Below are 19,929 nucleotides of genomic sequence, written 5' to 3'. Positions count from 1 at the left end.
CTGAAGCAGCTGCTACTGCTTGGCACTGCCCAGAGAAGTAACCAGACACACTTTGCTCCTTTCTATCAATAGATATTGCAAGGTAAAAGTCAATAATATGTGAGTGGCCAACAGTTCAAGGATGCATCTCACAGTCCAGCAACACACTCCGGCACACAGGGTTATTTAAATGCACAAGGGTAAAATTGACATCCTGCACTTCAATACGACATAAATCACCCCACCAACCACCAAGATCACCAAACAGCAAGGAAAAAAATACTGAGACAAAAAAATAAAAAAACTAGAGGTTTACTAGAACAATTCAGGAAACTGAAAGCTTTGATTAACTTTGATAACAGATCATCTGTAAGTGATCACATAAAAACATAGGGGAACTTTTCCCTACACTTTTCTTATTTCCAGATTTGACAATCTTTCCTCTTCTTCCAGGACAGATTATTAAATTTTTAAAATTTCATACAGGTATTAACTAATAGCAACTGGAATTATAAACTAATAGTTGAAAATGATTGTTCAGTGCACAGAATAAGTGGAAATGCTGGTATCTCAGAGCTATTCTAAGCTAACCTACATAATTCCTGGGTGATCTTTGCCCTGTTTCCCAAAAGTTAATTAAAAAAATCTGCAAGTTTATCTTCCAAGAGAGCTTCTTCTCAATGTTTTGAATAACTGTACTTTCTATCACACTGTATCCACAGGATGATGTTATTTACATTCATTTTTGGTTTCATTTTGTAGCACTGTTTTGCTGGGATGCACTGTACTATCCCAGTGCTTCTGATTTTGTAACCTTTTGTTAAGAAAAGATTACACACACTTGCTTATGTAATATACTAATATGACACATTTGGGTACAAAGGCATGCAAAATTCACCACGAACATGAAAAGGTTTGCCTGTGCTCCTCCACCATGGCAAGCGGAATGCAGAAACTTTCCCTCTTCCCATGCACAATAAGAATTGATAGGCACTTGTAGCACTAAATGAAAGTCATAGGCCGGGCCTGAAAACTGCAGGATTATGGAGAATTTACTTCAGTTTTCCAGTTTAAAACCAGATACCCAGATTTGAAAATATTAATATGACTTTTGATAAGAGACTTTAAATATCAGAGCTCAAGTCAGATTCAGTCTTGCTACATTATTGTCTTTTTTAAATGCAAATTTAAGCAGTGGGTTGGTTTCTTTTATTTTATAGATATAATTGCTTTTCACACAAAAGGGAAAAATGAGCGTTTTATATGAAGGAACCATCTTTTATGAGAAATGGAATTTAATATCTATGACCACTATACAGGTTATGCTAACATGAAAAGAAAGATGAGGCTTGATGTACAAGCCCCATGCAAATAAGGCCATCATACATCTGAAAACATTAGGAATGATCAGGCTTGTTTTTAGGAAAGCAGACTTTTGGAGCAGTGATTCTGGCGCTCTCAGTGATCCAGGGAATATTTGCCACTATCAGAATAGAACTACCCATCTTTTTAGAAGGTGCCATGTCAAACTGTACAGTAGATAGCTCCTAATACCTCCAGCTTAAATCTACAGCAGTTGTGTTTGGCAGGAGTAACCACTGAGCTGTGAATACTTACTTTTATGAGTATAAGAGATTTAACTTCTATCATCTTTAATTAATCCCAGATATAAAAGCTCCTTAAGTACATCTTATTTACCGTGACTTACCTCATGTCTGTAAACTAAGTGAAAAACACTAGAAAAATACAAATTGTGCTTAAAATGGTTTGAAGCTGAGAAAGTATATGGCAATGAATTAATTTGAGAAGCCAAATGTATGCAGGTTTAAAACAATTCCTTTTCCATAACGAGAAATAGAGGAGAACTTTCTGTCCAAGTTGCTAATGGAGACAATTTAAAATATTCCTTTCTTACAGTAACAGCAGTGGAAACTACTTAGCTCTTTTCATTTCCCACGGGATGAATATTGACTGAGTAATTACAGCTATAATCTCTTCAGTCTCTTTACAAAAGTCTTCTGCAGAATTATGGCATTAAGACAGAGCTTACTGTATGTAACATGCCTATAATTCAATTGTGCTTAATGGCTCCGACCTACTTAATTTTACCCATTTTCCTTTGTATTTGGAATTTCATTAATGCTTTGTCATAGGAGTTTATGAAATAGATGACAAACTAAACATAAAATTTTAATTTATCTATATATAAAGACACTGACTTAATGGTATAACCACAGGAAACACCCAGATGCCTATGAAGAATCAAAAACCTTTTAGAGAAAAAACCCCTATTTTAAAATTTAAATTCTATGTCTTAAGCACTGTGAAAAAGTGTATTTTTAAAATTTGTGTCTGAAGCATAATTCGCTCCTCAGTGCCCTCCTTCCAAACAAATGAGCCAATCTTATACATATTTACAATATTTAATAAAGATATCCAAACCAGTGAAAGTTTTCACATAAATGTTTCAGCACTTAAAATTAAAGAGAAGCATTTAATTTGCTCTCAGCTAAGACAGTAAAATTAAATGGAAACATAACAGCCTTCTGCAGAAAGAATGCATTAAACCATTTCTCTCTGTGGGGAAAGGCAGTATCTCAATATGATTAACAACCCCAAATTTAATTCAAGCAGTTACTAACTCTACTAATTTAAATGCTTAAATGTTTGCTGTCTGACTGATAAATAATCAGCTTCTTTTGGATTCTGCATTAGTTTTGTTTTACCAAATCCTTGAAAGTTATTCAATAGGGTTTTCTATAATTTCTTTGGCTACATACATGAAGGAAGTTAAATACATGTGAAATCTACCAACTATAAGTACCTTAAAAACAGTACACATTTACAGATTATACAGGAATCAGAGTGCAAATATCAAGAGAGAATTGTTGTCAAGGACTAAGTTACTTACAACATCCATTTTTACATCCCAAACAGAAGGCTGTGGACAAAAAAAAAATTGCAATTCTTAGATTTAGAAATCTCTTCGAAGAGCTTCTTGATCACCTAAAAATGCCTCAAACTGAACCACTGCTTCATGTATTAATGTTATCACTTTTAATTATAACCTGCAGTATCTGCCTCCTCTTTTTTTTCTTTTGAAGAATATAGAAGTTCAGAAACTGCTCATATAAAGAACAGATATACTGGTTGTATTCCCATATGGAATTATAATGACTTTAGATTCTTTTATGTCTTCTGAAGATATTTTTGTAAGCAAAATATGAAAGCAGAAATCCATGTCAGTCCTCCAAAAGAGCTTTGGGTTATAGTGATTTTGTGAAAACGTTTAATTTTCTTCTTGCAGCATTTCTTCTATTTCTTTATCCCAGTTTTCATCACGCTTTTCTGATTCTGTCACCACCTCATACTCTTGAAGCTCTTGTTGTAATTCCTTTTCCCAATCAGCAGTTTCTTCTAAAAGAGAAAAAGATGTGTAAGAATTTAACAGATAATGTATGTTGCTTATTTATATAAAACTAGATATATTTGCACTGAATCTCTCTTATATCCTCTAAACTTTATGGATTATTCTCTTTAGAAACAAAAGGAACTTCAGAAATTTCACCTTCTTATTGATCACAAATAGGAAGGTGAAATTTCTGAAGTTCCTTTTTAAAAAATTAAATTAAATATTTTAATTAATTAATACACATATTAATTAATATATGCATACTTTAATAAAGATATGAACAGCAAATACACAGCTAAGTCATTATGAGTGTCCCTTTGCAAGATCATTTTCTACAATCTTTCACTCTGCTTTCAACTGAATCTCCCTTTACAATTTTAAATTCCCATAAAAAAAAAAATAAAGTTTGTAAAAGTGTGGATATACTGTTACAGAAAAAAGAAATCAAGTCAAATACTGTGGCTGGTTTAAAACAAAAAAGGTACTCTCCTCACTATCATTTTAAACACTCTCCTCACTAGCTTGGCAAGCTCATTTAATCAGGGTTAAAGGTAATCATATCTCATACTTCAGGGCAAAAAATTAGTCAGAAGGCATTCCTGTGTTGCTAATCTCTGTTTTAATTAGCTCTGCCTATCATAGGCAGGAGTGTGGGGGAGGAGAGGGTATTCATGTTTTACACGCTGGCTGGTGCTTCAGCCTGATACGCAATTCCAGAGTCCAAATCAGCTCAGGCCAGCTGAGATTGCTCTGAACAAGTAACACATTAATGACCTATTAAAACACTTTAATCAAAGAGCAAGATGCAAGAAAATACAAAGCACATTCTAAGCAAATTCTGCAAATTTTGTGATAAGCTTCTGCATATAAAAGTGTTGTCAAAGTAAATTATCTATGGCCAGAGTCACATCTTCACAGGCTGTTTTTATGCTCTTTACACTGATACTAGTTCTTCTGAATTATTTTAATTAATAAGCTTCACTTAATTTCTTATCATCATTCTCAAACTATTTGTTAAATTTTAAGTGTTCCAAATGCCTATAAACCTTTATAGGCAGAGGCCTCTTCAAGCTCATAGTCTGGTGCAAAAGTTGCCTTTTTAGCTGGTGCCAAAAGAACAAAACAGAGCCTGACTTTCAAATACTGTACTTTACCTACAAGGATGTCAATTAAAGAAAACAATTCACATGCAGAAGAACCTATGAAAGACAAAGGAGGAGATAAAAAGAAAAAATACCCCACACTCACTTTCATCAAAGAGTGACCTAAAACTGTTAAATTCTTTGGATTTAAACCCCTCACAGTTAACATTCTGTGTAAGATGTGGTTTGACCATGGCAAAAATGATTATTAATTTCTGCAATATCTCATTGAAGGTTGTTTCATACACTTTTGAAAAAATGTTCACAGATCTACTTTTCTAAATTGAATTACAGCCTTTTTTTTTTCTTTTAAATCAACCTGTCTTAGAATTGCTCTATGTAAGATACAGAGGTAATAGTAGCTTTACCTTCTACTACTGAAGTCTCTTTCTTTTTGTCCAGCACTAGTTGTTCCATTTCTTTTCTCAGATCTTCTTGATTCAGGTTACAGGTATCAAAAGCATCACTCACAAATTCTGATACACCTGGACTTGTGGAAATCTCTTCCTCATCCTGCAACAAGACACTTCAGTACAAACTTATCCAGACAGAGTAAAAAAAGTCACCAATACATACTTTGACTTACGTGACTGTTTTTAACTAGAGTTGGCAAAAGCCAAGCACATTACTTTCACAACTATTTTTCTTTACTGGCTAATTTTCCTTACATGTATTTTTGTACGAACAAAAATGTTAGATAGCTGTACTGAAAATTATTTGGTTTACATTCTAGGCTTTTTGTGTTGTCTTAACAACTTTAATTCTGAGTTTGTAATCTTCAGAAACAATAATAAACTCCAGAGTGGTTTAGAACAGGACTTAAACATTAAAAATTTGACCACAATTCAGTAACACCAAAGTAAGATTAAGAGAGGACTGTTCTTTGGAAATCTTTGCCTGCTGCATATTATTTGCAAGTGAATGCACAGCTCTGCTTCTGCCAAGAGTGTTCTCTGGCACCAATTTTACAATCCAGAAATAAACAAAGGTCATTTTGTGTCTAAGGTAAAGGCTTTTGCAGTACCAAGCAAAAGTGAAATAGAACAGTGTTACTATTGCAATGCATCATTTAGATTCCTTATACTTCAGCCTGACTACTGCTTGAGGAGTTGGACAGAACATGGCACACAAATATATTTTTATAAAAGTACTGTTCATGTCTCAATGCAATGCTAACCTTCTACTCCCAAACATTTTGGAAATTTCACTCTTGACAGTAAAATCACATCATAATGTGCAGGGAAATATTCTTCAGATAAATTCTGTTTCTGCTACTAAAAATGAGTTTCAAGATTATATGCTGAAAATTATTATCACAGCAAAGCAGCAGCAGGTTAGGGCTGTCAGATACTATATTATTATGGTTTCATGGCAGAACTTACTCAAAAAGTTGATAATTACTTATTAAGGAACAGCTTCATGTACTAAGTCCCAGATAAAATAAAACAGCATTTTTACCTCTTGTGATTTTATTTGAGGCTTTATTGTAACAGGTGGTGTTTTTGGCCGTACTGTTTCTATCAAGGGAAAAAAAAAGGTAGATAACATTTAAATATTTAAAAATGTAATTTAATTTGCATAGCTGTTAAGTATACAAGGAAATACTGTATTTTAAGGAATCCTTGTGGTTAAAGGCTGAATTTAGCCACAGGTGAACCATTTTCAAAAACAAAGCGAAACAATTTTCTACTGTTAATCAAGACAAATTTAGCAAGCCATTTCCTCATTATGCTCCAAACTTAATAGACAGTATCCCTCTGACCCTCAAAAGGACATCCCAAGATCTTTAAAATTACAAGTGCATAAACTTGTAAGTTTAAAACTTAAACTCACGAAGTCCAGTCAGTGTCTATCACAGAAGTTTTCAAACTCCCCTGGCTGGGTTCTACTGCTGACATGGGTGCCAGTTAGCTCTTGGGCAGACCAGACTGCCCATGTGCTATGCACACCCCTAAGGGCACATGGGAACAGTGCTCTGCAGCCTTACCTTTCACACAGGCAAAGGAAGTCACTGACAAACAAACCCTAGAAGCCGGTCTCAATTTCCTAAGAAAACTTGGTGTGTATTCTGTATTAGAGCACGGTGCTAGGAAGACAATGACTGTTTACAAGCAAGGTTAGATCTTTTCCCTGGCAGGTAAAGGAATGCCCCAGCTTTTTCTCTCTCAGGGGAGAGGAGTTACAATGAAGAGCCAGGTGGCTGCAAGAACAGTTAACATTCAGGGGAGGCTGTGGTAGTGGTCAAGTGCTTGCTTAGCAGTTCTCTTTGCTTAAACATGCAAAGCAGCTCTGAGCTTGCAGCTCTGCTTTCTACAGGGTGCCCAGCTGGATCCTTCCTGCTAACTCAGCAATTTCTCATTCTTTGTGTTTAATTTTTAAAATTAAGGTCAGTTTTAATTAAAATCATTCCCTAATTGGTAGCTGTCCCTGCTTTTATAGCTCATCTACTCAATGCCCACTGCTCTGTCCCATCTTCTCTCTTTCTTCCACTTTCCTGTCTCCAGAGAGTCTCACTGCACCCAACACTGCAGCCAAAGAGGCTCCAGCATTCCCTGCCTGGGGAAGCTGCAGGACATGGCAGTAACTGTTTGCTGCTCAAGAAAGGTGCCTCAGACCCCACCTGCTGCTCTGGTGCAGGTGGGACACAGCTGCTCTGCCCTGGGCCATGTCCCCATCAGGTGTGACTGATGTACCATTAGCACCATTCTGGACTACAGGCCTGCCATCATCTCCTCCATTGCAGTGTGCTCTCATCCCAAGGTGACTTACTCCCTAACTATAGAGCTGCTAATACCTAGAGAAGGGCTGGAATTTGGCATTTTGTTATAGGTCTTATATGTTCTTTACACTAGAATGTGGAATTTCTTCCATTTGTCTCTTCTCTTTTCCTTTCCCATCAACCATGCTTATTTAACTTTCTGAAAATAGCAGCTAAGGAGGAGACACAGAAATGGAAGGCTAACAATTCTATTTTATAGACACTCAGCTTTAAGAAGAAACCCTGAACATTATGAAGAACTACCAACAGGCAATTACTTCCAGTTTTAGCCTCCAATTAGGGAATCCAACTTTCAAAAAGGTTAAACCAAAAATATCATGTATGATTCAGAGCTTGCCAAATCTGCAATTTCTGAGTCAAACAAAACATGCATTTACTACAGTCTGGTACATATATCTTTGCCATTACAGAACATGCAGTCATTAGGAAATCTATCTGCATATCCCATACTGGTGGTTTGAACTGTAGAAGAGCTGCAACAGGCCAAAATACAATGGAGTTTATTGGTTTTTTTTTTAAATGGAGATATGTTTTGCTTTAGTCACAATGGGAATTTCACTAGAATCCAGCAACTTTCTCTTTGACTGAATGGTACTTTCCAAGGGTTTGGGTGACTCAAACACAACATTTCTGTTGTTCAATAGGATCAGATGCAGTCTCTCCTGCAAAGCTGAGACACTTCAGTCATAACAGCCACAGTTTTGGGACAGTAAACAACTGTCCTGAATAAAAGCAGTGGGAATTGGTGCCTCTTGGTCTACAGTACAGTCTGGAGTTGCCTGTTCTGTCAGCATTGCTTGGATGATGATGCTGACAGGACAGGCTACTGCAGAACCTACTCAGAGAAAACTCCTTTTTCCACTCTACAAGGGGACCTTGCCTAGGCTGACACAGGCACACTCCAAACAAAACCTATGAGAAGCATGAGACAAACTGACAACAAAGGCACATGGGCAACGTGGAAGCCCAGCTTTGTAATTCCATCTGTAGCCTCCCCTTCATCCCAAAGTTCTGCTCCTTGGATGGGCAGCTAAGGCCTGACTGGGTAACCTCAGTTCAGACTGTGCACAAGATTACCTAAGCTGTGCAAAAGACCCGTGAAAAAGTCTGTAAAACGAGTAAGAATGGTGACTCAAGAGGAAAAATACCTACATGGAGAGATATATTCAAAGAGGAGGAAAAAGAAGTTAACTTGGCAGCAATCAATCACCTGACTGTCAGTCAGGCCAGCAGTGTCAACAGGACATAAGTATTACTGGAATTCATGGATGACAATTTATTGATTGGATATGAATGGATATGAGAACCATTCCAAGGTGCAGAAAAAGCTTTGCCCTTCTGCTCAATGCCTACCCAGCCTGCCAAGATCCTTCAGGTGCCTTACTGGGATAGTGAGTGTATCTAGGTTAGGCTAAGATTTAACGAGCTACTGGTTATCTTTTGTGTTTCTGCCAATAACTAACTGCTTTATACTCTTTAAGCCACAGATATTCCTGCTTGCAGAATCTAGTCACATGCAAAGAGGTGCAGTAGTTTGTAAGAGGGTCAGTAAGAATCACCTGTAGAAACTGATCAATGTAACTGAAGACAGCTTTGTTGAAGCAGCTTTTTTATCTCAAGGTTGAATCCCAGGGAGCCTCCTGGCCCTCTTTTTTTCTGTTTCCACAATACATTATGGGCCTTTGCACACCCTGCACTACACCACTCACAGCAGTTCTACCCCTGTATCACTCACTCACCCTTGGCATGAAGGATGAGCAAAAGCCAAGAGCAATCCATATGCCAGCTAGCTGGGTTGGCTAGTGCCTGTTGTCTGATCAAGGGAACCAAAGGTATCTCCTACTTCTTTCTGACAGGCCAAAAATCACACCTAAGACATAATGGCCACGAGCTGTTATAAGCCAAGTACAACATTTCTCCTCTTGAGACTTCCACTCATCTAACAAAGTTGGCTGAAATCTGGAAAACAGCTTAAAAGCACCAGGAGCCTTCTCTTCCTCAGCCTACACAAAGTATAGTGAGAGAAGCCTTGATTTAATAGGCAATCCAGGATAAAAATGTGATAGCACCTGATGTATACAGTGAACATTTGTTGATGCCTAAAGATTTTTAGTTTTTAAAAATATATTTGTAGCTTTGCACATTTTGAATAAACAGCTGTATAGTTTCTAGCACTTTCTCACACTTTGGAACACTAATTACCCATTCTCACATATTATGTCACATAATATGTGAGAAATTCTGTTTGGTCAAGAAAAAGAGTTTCTAACAAGGACATCCTGCTTTGCAGGATTTTGGCACCTGGGCTGAAATAATAAGATACTTTGTAGATATAACACCATATAGGGCTAAGAATCCTTGGAGGGGCTCCAATGGGGCAGATCCAAGGGTGGGTTACAGGGCAACTCTTCTCCTATTGGATGTACTTGCTAAACATTATAATTAATTAAACTTATAAAAACTGTGAAAATTTGATGCTGCACATGCATATAGGTATTATATGTGCAACTGAAAGCTTTCATTAAAAGATTGCTCTTTATGTTATCAATTTTAATACTGTTTGAAAAATGTTTCTTCTCTCTTTTACTAAATGAAAAATTCTTTCTTTCTGATTTTAGACAACAGCATTACACTGAGTGAATGAACTGTGCTAAAACAAACGTTTCCCATACCTTTCAGTTCACTGTCCTCTTCTCTGCCTTTGCCCTCCTCCTTTCCTGCTGCTTGCTGTTGAGCTGCAAGCGCTGTGAGTTGTGCAGACTGTTTAATTAGGGACACCCTGTAGAAATAATTTCTCCAGAATACCTCTTCCTTTACACTAGAGAGAACAAACAGATTTTGATTATTACATTAGGAATATGGTTCCTTTTACCATCTAGCAGTGAAATAAAATTAAATATGCAGAGAAGAGGAATAGACATAGCTGATACTTAAGAAAAATCTTAAAAAAGAAATTTGTGACATTAACACATTCTAAGAAGTCTATCATTTAGAAGTTCCTGATCTCTCAATTTGCAATGGAATTGAACCTATAATAGTAATGTTATAACTCTAGATAAAGCTTAACAATATGCAGTAATATATGGTATGGAAAAATATTACGGTGTTCCATTTCTCCTGACAAATTATGCAAACAAACCCAACAAGCCAAACAACTCCATTCTCTTCCCCTCTGAGCCAAACACTCTATTATTGTCAAACTATAATTGTCTACATCTTCCCTAGACATCAGGTGGAACTGGAACATCTGTGGTGGCAGAAGCCAATCCCAGATTGCAGCAGTACTATTTCACTATCTGCACATCCTTCAGCACATCCACAGAACCTACAGTAACCAGAAACTGCCATCTTGGAAGTGACTAGCTCTGGTAAGTGGCAGACTATCCCCTACCTCAGGTAACATTTCCCTCTGAAATTCCTCCAGCAAGAAAGACAAGACCCAATTTTAACCCACAGGCAACAGAAGGCAGAAATGGCAAGAGCTGTGGGGAGGAACTCGTGTAGGCTGAGAAAGAATGAAGTTACCTTCACACCTATTCAGGCAAACAGTGACTGAGACTAAGAACAGGCAAAACAAATATTAAGCAATATTGTAGAAAAGGCAAGGCTAGCATGACCAGAGGCTGAAGACAATATGGGTGCATCAGAGAATATGGGCAGATCTTCAGAACTAACAACAGAGAAGAAGGTAAACAGAATGAGGAGCTGGGAAGGTTTATAAAAGGAGAAGTGTTGCAGACATCTTTTATGAAAAATCCTTTCCTTAGGATTTTTTCCTCCTGAGAAGCTGAGAGGCCTCAGGAACAAAATGTAAACATTGATTATCTGCTGCTGTGGAATGCAACAGGTGCATCTGTGATTGGCCCATGTTGGTTGTTTCTAATTAATGGCCAATGACAGCCCAGCTGGCTCAGACAGAGAGTCCGAGACAGAGCCTTTGTTATCATTCTTTTCTATTCTATTCTTAGCTAGCCTTCTGATGAAATCCTTTCTTCTATTCTTTTAGTATAGTTTTAATGTAATATATATAATAAAATAATAAATCAAGCCTTCTGAAACATGGAGTCAGATCCTCGTCTCTTCCCTCAAACTAAGACCCCTGTGAACACCGTCATAGAGATTTAAGACAGAAAATGTTGCAAGGAAAGATTTTCTTTCCATTTTCATCCTTAGACAAGAAGAATAATGTTGGGAACTCTCCCTTAAATGCAAAGATGAGTTGAGAAATAAGTGTTAGGAACAGAGTCTGGGACTGGACAAGGAACAACAGCTCCAGAATAAAGCTCTGCAACACAGAGCTTTTCCCATTTCCTATCTAAATCCAGTTTTTCTTGTTTGCATTGCTGCTTTTTTGTGACGCATTCTATTACCATTTCTCCAGGGGCAGTCTCTGACTATCTGTAATCACCTGTCTGGGATGTCAGTTACACCAACAGATCTGAACATTTTGATTGTTGCCTTTACCTTTCTTTGAAAAAAAAAAATCATAAAATTTAGCACACTGGACATGGTAATACTGAGGACCTCTCCCATACTTAAGTCAACAGGTCCTTACTAGTTCTGTCTCACAAATACTTTTTTTCTTACCTCAAATTGCAAATTGCACTGCAATGCATGTGCAATATTGCATGTCTTAGATACTAGCATAGAAATATATGTACACAATATATGTATATTGGAAGAACATAAAGACTGAAGGAAGTGAAAGGAACAAAAAATAATTTATGAGTATTTACAGACACATTAAAAGCATGATGGTACAGTTACCAGAAGAAGTTACTTACTGTTTGGGAACAAGGTCAAACCTCATCCTATTGAGAAGCTCATCTTCTTGTAACATGACCAGTGCAACAGGGTACATTTGATCAAAGTCAAAATGAAACTGCACACCTGCTGGGGGATCCCGCAGAAAATTCCGTTTATCCTTTGAAGAACATATTTATAACCATTAAATGATATCAGAAAAAGGACACCATATTTCACACACAAGAGCAGCAATCTGTAAAGCCTTTATAAAAATAAAACCTATATTGAGAATCTGCTTGGGTCAAGTTGTAAGTGATAAGAGCTATTTACTCTTGCACATGGTTCGTGTGGTGATGGACATATTAAAAGTATCTTGAAAACACATCATTTAATAAACTTACTTAAAAAACCCAGTAGTTTAAATTTCTCCACGAGAAAATTGCAAATATTACAGGAAATTAAATACTTACTGCTGATAAAGCCAGTATCTGTTGTTGAATTGTCTCTTCTTCATTGCTGTCTACCCAGGGAGGCACTGCTGCTTCTAGTATTGAAAGGACAAAGACAATTCATGTATATTACTTGAAAAAAACCCACTCCAAATAACAGACCTTATATAAGGTAACTGTCACAAAAGTAAGCAGAGTTACATCATTGTGTCACAGTTACACTCATTGGCCAAGTCATTGTGTCTTTTTCCTAAGTTCCTGGTGTGAGAGAGAAACCCTAGGAATAGATCTTTGCTTATCAGAGGTAAAAAACCCCAAACAAACAAAACAACAACTAAATAGTTGCTGATCTCTGTAATTGTAAAAATAAATCTGTGGGGATTTCTTTGCAGCATGCACCAGTCAGAATTTGGTGCCTCTTAGTTTAGCTACTGAAGTAGTGCTGCATAACTGGTTAAAGTGCCTGCAAAAAGTATTTCCAGATCCACTTAAAATGTGTGGATCTGGAATCTTGTGGATTTAAAATTTTTTCTAAATTAAGTTTGCAAAATAACTTACACCCAGAAGACAGGAATTCTTTAACAATGGAGAAAAATGTTATAAATTTGTTACGAATTACAACCTGTTATACACTGAGTAAGTCTACTCCAGTTCAGCTGGTCTTTGTTGTTATTGCCAATACTTTCAAAACAGTTCTTTGGGCTGTACAGAGAGGAAAATAAACTATTATAGATGTATAGATATTTATCAATCTCTCCACTGCCAATGCAAATTCAGCCTACCGAGACAATTTGAGGCATCTGTAGCAGACAACTCTTGTGCCCTTAAACTAACAGCACTTATTTGCCTGTGCAGCTGATATCAGCAAGATCTTTCACCCACATGGATCCACATCAGATGCTGATCCTTCTTTCAGTCAGGCCACCTGTCACTCCTCCTTTGGCCAATCTAGCTACCTATTTTCATGAAGCTTTTAGAAATAGATTAAGAGAATCCCAAGTTTACTAACAGACAAAAAGACAGAAATACAGACAACACAATCCCATAAACAATCTTGCAAGAAGAAACTGAACTAACATACTGACTAAAAACACCATGAAAAATTTTATCACAATCCATTAAAACCAGCTCATTTTAAAGATTAACAGAGACACTACATACTCAAATTGTCAGAAATTATTGCATTCAGATAACACATTAAAAAAAATAAAAGTCAATGATGAAACACAACGTGAGAAAACAACTTTGCTGATGTGATCTTTGAGATTATTTCACAAAGCAGAATTTGGTTGAAAAGCAAATCTAAACCAACTACATAATGTAACACTAACCTCACTTAAAAATACAATCTTCCTATTCCACCACAAGCATTAAGTTCTGTCATAATGTATTTAATGAAATAGTGTTTTGATAGATTAGTTTTAGATACAGCTCAATTATCCAGCTTTCAGCAAGGTTTCACTTATGTGATGTTAGACATCATCAAAAAAAGCATACATTACCTGATTTTTTGGTTTGCTGCTCTTGGACAAATTTCTTCTGTTCCTTCTGAAAATCTCCAATAATTGTCTAAAATAAAAATTAGGGAAACACAATTAAAAAAAAATTAAAAATCAATCTTCTTGTTTTATGTTCAGTCAGAAAGTGCTTTCAAATACAGTGCATATTCTTATATCCATGGTGGCTCTTCCTTTTAGTTAAGGTGTTTTGTGTCAACCATACACTTCCTTTTACTGAAACATTTGATTTTGCATTTAAAACTATTGTGTATGCTTTCAAAATTATATTTACAGTTTTATGAATTTCAGGGGACAAGGAAAAAAATAAGGGAAATCTTAGCTGATAATTTGAACATTGGTATACTATGCACATCCACTTACTGTCTCACCATATAAAACACAGCCAACACAGACTGTTTAGACTTTTTTAAACATGTTTTTAAAGCACTAACACTTTGAGATACTCTTGGCCTTTCAGAAGTTTCAAGAGCTGCCTAAGAAATATATCCATAGCAAGAAACTGGGCTTTCAAAATTGTAAAGTTGCATTTCAGAACACTTGCTTAGCTGAAACAAAATAGCTTCTCCACTTATACTGTTGACAATTTTTCATTTTAAAAAATCATGTTTAGAAATATTCTATATTGAAATTAGAATTTAAAAAATGGAGAATGGTCTCAGAATTCAGTATGCCATAATCTAGAGCTAAGAATGCAAATGTTCTGTGGTTGAAAGCAGAAACAAAAAAGATGAAGCTAGAAATGAATACTTAAACCACTCACAAAAATACAACTTTTATGTGATGAGGTCTATGTATTAACAAGTTGCCAAAATGCACAGAAGTCTTCAAGTTTAATCCTGATAAATTCCTTACTACTTTTTTTCTTCAGTGACCCAGTATTTCAGTTTAAGATTACTATCAGTGAAAGACCTATAGTAATGTCACTTATATAAACAGATTATTGTGGTTCCTTCTGCTTTAAAATTATGTTAATTTTTTTCTACTTATGGAATAAAATAATTTATATGGTATAAGAAGAAAGCTTTATGATGATACAGGTATAATCCTGTTTCTCCTGTATGTAATACTGATTAATTGAAACAGGGAATTCATATTACTCTAAAACATTTAAAATAAAAGAAAGTTGTATTTTTGGCATAAAATATACTGTAGGTACTTGGCTACAGTTTCTCAGGAGCATTATTATTAGTGTATTAAATTAACAAATAACCTTGTTAATTGATTTTTCCCCTTTGATGTAGATCAATACTACATTAGACTCTGATATTACTGTAGAAGGAAACAGATCTTTGCTGTTATTATATAGACAAATGTCTATGAAAACTGAAGACAAAATGTAAAATGTGATCACAATAGAAATTGATTAGATGGAAGACAACCTGAAAACTAACTATATCAAGAAATAGGATTCTGTTGTATTAAACAATAAACAGGCAATGCTGTAGTTCCCCAGAAGCGCTGTCTGAGAGACAGGAGCAGGAAAAGGGGTTTGCTGTGTCAGACACTCCTGGATGCACAGTCCCACTACTGCTGGGATGGTTTTGACCAGTTCCCTTTCCCTTCCCTTCCCAGATACTCTCAACAGCAAACACAGAACACTTCATGGCACTTATTGCTGCCTTTTTCTTTTTTTCTTTTCCTTCTGCCAGGTTTGTGGCTTGAAGCACTGGAAGAACACTTGCTGGCACAAGTTAAGCAGCTGCAGCTGACAGGAACAGAGTGGGCAAGAAGAGGGCAGGGTCAGGGTGGGGAGAAGAACAGGACAGTAACAAAGTGTTTTATTAGCTCACTGGTTCTTAAGGAGCTGTACCCGTATAACCCAGGTCCTAGGATACAATATATACAATGCCAAGCTAATTTTGACTTCTGCCTTTAAAGTGCAAGCTACCTCATTGCTTTTTCCAACTAAATAAGCTGTTGGGCAAAAAGAAACCAGTCCAGACATCTTGGGACAGACATTCTCCAAATGCCTGTCTCAAATTCTTCCAGCCCTTCCACCTATCAGCATTTTTCGTATTTTCTTCTGATCTTTCTCCAGTCTATCAACATCCTAAAGGAAGTGAACAAACACGGGTGCAGCATTGAGAAAAGCAGGGTGACCATTTTTTGGAAACTCTACCATGTATAAACATTTCAGTCACATCATTCATCGCGACAAGAGATGCAGTGTATCTCTTGAAAGACATAATATCTAAAGACAGTTTAAAGAAATGTTATCAAATGCCAGATATGCCACATGTTGTAACAATGGTAAGCAAACAGATATTTCAGATCAAGTGTCTAGAAATAAATTACCTTATCGATGATACTGTCAATTTTTCCTTCTTCTACAGACTTCTTTATTGTCTGGGCTGTTTCAGCAACAGACTCAGATATCTTTTTTGTAGCAGCAGAGGCAAAATTGAAGAGGTAACCTTTCACAAACAAAAAACCAAAGACCTGAGAATAGATTTCTTTACATCCAGTTCTCTTCCTACATTTATTTTATCTTCTCTTTAGACATTTAAAAGTTTCTTTCAAAATAACTTAACCCAGCTTCTGGCCTACAAAAAACTCCTAAAATTCTATTTATCCTTTTCTAGTTTATATTCTTTAATGATGATCTCAACTTTCTGTAAATTAATATTTACAAATTGTACACAAACCTTGTTTACTAAATCAAACATTGCTAAGGTCCTTGAAATACTCCTTTCCAATGAGTTTTCTGAAGCTATGTGTCTTTCCTGATTTTATATAAGTATTTTGGAGGCATTAAGCCATAAAGTAACTTAGCCACAGTGTTAAAACATAATTATATGTTTTAAGAAAATCAACATGCTCAATAAATTCTTATACACTAAGGCAGCAAATCATGAAAAAATTCAGGCAGGTAACACCTTTAAAAGTCTTAGCATAGAAGCTTGTTGTTGATGTTTGCTCTTATTTATTTTGCACTGTCTTCCTCTAGGAAGAGAAAATCACTGTGGCCCTGATCACCCTGAGACATATTTTCTGAAAATATTCAGTGTCAGAACAGCAATGAAGACTATTCTCAAAGACTCACATTCTTTGTATTAGCAGTGCTGAAGTGAAGAGAGGTGTCAGGGAAAGAACCACATACACATAGCATGGCCATCTGCATTGTACTATTCTATTTTAATTAGGGAGAACAAACTTGCAAGAAGCCAGATCTATATCATAACCCTTCAGAAACCAGCTTAGAGACAAGTGATTTTAAGCCATTGGTGCTGCTTCTCAGCTAGCATGATGTCACAAGTACTTAATTATACCCAAATGGCTGCATTGCAACTGCAGTGCCTCAGTTGTAGTGCACACATTGTGTCAGTGCCACAGGAAATAAAATACTTGCAGAGGGATCTAGATAGGAACTCCTAGGCAAACATCAATGGCATGAAATTTCACAATAAATTTCTGGAATACATGCTGGATTCTTCATGTGGAATGAATATAAATTGGGAGAGGAGTGTCTGGAGAGCAGCCCTGCAGAAAAGATCTGGGGGTGCTGCTTGGTCATCAGCTCAATAGTAGTCACATATTTCAGTTACTCCAGAAAATCACCTTTGACTTCTATACAGGGGGTTGTCCAAAAAAAAAAAATAAAAAATCAAACAACTAACCAAAAAAATCCCCAAAACAAACAAACTCCACCAAAACCCAGGTCCTCTGTTTCAAACAAAAGACCACCCTCCTTCTCAAGAACTCTCAAAAAATCCAGTTTCCCTTTGAGTTATAAATGTAAAAAAATAATCTTATAATAAAAAAGTTAAGAAAAGTTCCTTTAACACATGGTTGTTAGCCACTGGTAGAATGAGTTACTTTGGAACACTGATGTCACCTCTTGGAAAGCTGACTATGCTTTGTGGTAGATAAAATGTCCTCTTGTAATGATATCAGCAAATCAATACCAAAATATGCAGAGGTCTAGCCAAGCCTTAAGACAAATTTTTATATGTAACTTTCGCTTACAAGTCACAATGGTTGTAACCAAACATCCTTCAACTTACTAGCATATTTTGTATCTGTTATCAGGCTTTATAACCCATCACATGATTCGGGTATAAAAAAAGGCAAAGTTCTACATTTTAGACATAGACATACATTATTCCCCTTATGAGAGTAGAGGAAGCAGCAACCTACTGAACTGGTTACTGCCCACCAGCTTTTATTGGCTGTTTCATGTGTCCCTGGAACCTCTCCTCTCTGCAATTGTTTTAGATGCAGAATGTGCAGAGGCATTTGCTGTCTGGTGACATTCTGGCATTACGGCACAAAGTGAACCCGTGCTGAAGAGCAAAATACTTTTTACTTCCATTAAGGGCAAATATTCTTTTGAACTAAGGTACCTATAAAATTGCAGAAGGGGTGGTACTTAGCCTCAGAAAAATAAGAAGAGTGGTGAAAATAACACTTCCAAATGACTAAGAAACCCATCTTTCATCTTACAAGTGTACACATGTATTAAGAATATGTATCTAGCAATACTTCTATTATTAGTTCACATTGGCAAAACGCTCATAATTTCTGTAATGTCATGATAATGAGCAAAAATAATGTCTATAAAGCTTCAGTTTTACCAGTAAAATTCTTTATCTGCCAGGACATTCTTTTTAAACAGCCACCCAGGTTGTTTACCATGCAGAGGTTTCTAGGATTATGTGTTAAAACAGCAAGAAAGCCTTTCCACCACAATCTATTCTGGTGTCACAAACAATGGACCCATTGACCACTAAACCAAAATTTCATTTACAGAGCAAGTTATGGGATGGATCTTTATATAGATAATAGTCAATACTTATTCTTCCCCAGAAACTTTATCCTTCCTGAACAATCAGGGTGATCTGCAGATTGGAACAATCAGAGTCAGCAGCAGGTTAGTATCAATTTACCACAACAAGACAGGTATTTGACCAGACTACACAGACTGAACTGCTGCAGTTCTGGCTGCCCAAGACAATGGACAGTAAAGAACCAGCTCAGATTAACCTCTCAGATGATATTGATCCAGAATTTCAGAGCATCAATTTTAAAAAACCTAAAGCCCTTTCCTTAAAAAAATCCTTTAGTAACGAGTATAGGTCTATACTGTGGATTAATTTTATCCAAGAATTCACTACAGCAAAGTAGGGATTTTACTTATAGCAAGTTACAGCTTTCCCCATCCCCAGCTGCGTTCAAGGCCAGGCTGGATGGGGCTTTAAGCCGGGTCTAGCAAAAGGTGCCCATGGCAGGGGGGTTGGAATGCGATTATCTTTAAGGTCCTTTCTAACCCAAACCATTCTGTGAGTCTAAGACTGCAGACATGTTCAACAAAATCATCAAACCTCATTATTTTCTTATGAAAAAAACCCACAAATGCCCACAGTGCAATCCACGTAGTACATTACGTAGACATATCTATTCTCTCTACACACAGACCTCCTCCCACAGTGCCAACAGAGCAGATACTTAAGAAACGCTCTGAAGGAGGCGATAATCGAAAGGCCCTTTGCAGTCTTGTTTCCTTAGCTCATATTTGAAAGCAGGCAGCCCCCACACACTCACTGCCGAATCCCTTGGCCTGGCTGAGCAGCGCCTCCGAGTCCCCCTGCAGCTCGCCCTGCTCCTGCTCCTGCCCGGCCGGCCCTGCCTCCTCCTCCTCCTCCTCACGCTCCTGCTCGGCGGGGCCGCTCCTCTTGCCGGCGGGCAGCAGCTGCTCCTCGCCCGCCCGCTCCAGCCCCAGCCAGCTGCCCAGGCCGCGCAACATGGCTCAGGGGCGGCGGCGGCGCTCGGCCGGCCCGGCGCTGCTGCGGAACCCGGGCGGCGGCGCTGAGCGCGGCTTCCGCGTGCGCCACTTCCGCCGGGAGGCGGTGCCGGCAGGGGCGGTGCGGGCGGCGCGGGGCTCTCGGTACCTGAGGCGCCTGAG

At 37.3% G+C, this 19,929-nt stretch overlaps 1 protein-coding gene across 1 annotated transcript; it reads right to left on the bottom strand.

The window, feature by feature from the left end:
• Positions 1–276: 276 nt before the first annotated feature.
• Positions 277–19,796, bottom strand: SYAP1 (synapse associated protein 1). The gene is made up of 9 exons (XM_054271823.1): positions 19,569–19,796; positions 16,323–16,441; positions 14,010–14,076; positions 12,529–12,602; positions 12,097–12,236; positions 9,985–10,130; positions 5,992–6,050; positions 4,902–5,046; positions 277–3,396 (listed from the first exon to the last, which is right to left on the bottom strand). The coding sequence occupies exons 1-9, from the start codon at positions 19,768–19,770 to the stop codon at positions 3,269–3,271; spliced, it is 1,080 nt and encodes a 359-aa protein (XP_054127798.1). The 5' UTR covers positions 19,771–19,796; the 3' UTR covers positions 277–3,268.
• Between the last annotated feature and the right edge of the window lie 133 nt (positions 19,797–19,929).

The sequence above is a fragment of the Melozone crissalis genome, unplaced genomic scaffold, assembly GCF_028551555.1.
Source record: "Melozone crissalis strain CALT ecotype California unplaced genomic scaffold, PUWL_Pcris_2 ptg000013l_1, whole genome shotgun sequence".
Taxonomy (NCBI): Eukaryota; Metazoa; Chordata; class Aves; order Passeriformes; family Passerellidae; genus Melozone; species Melozone crissalis.
The sequence above is the reverse complement of the archived record's forward strand: the minus strand, read 5'-3'. Positions and strand labels throughout refer to the sequence as shown.

Bases quoted from the DNA above. Each gene is read 5' to 3' on its own strand.
- SYAP1 (XM_054271823.1), bottom strand. From the start codon at position 19,770: ATGTTGCGCGGCCTGGGCAGCTGGCTGGGGCTGGAGCGGGCGGGCGAG. The intron at 6,051-9,984 runs GTATGGGAAACG...TTCCCTTGATAG, and splicing joins AGAGGACAGTGAACTGAAAG to AAACAGTACGGCCAAAAACA. The intron at 3,397-4,901 runs GTAAAGCTACTA...TTTCTCTTTTAG, and splicing joins AGAGACTTCAGTAGTAGAAG to AAGAAACTGCTGATTGGGAA.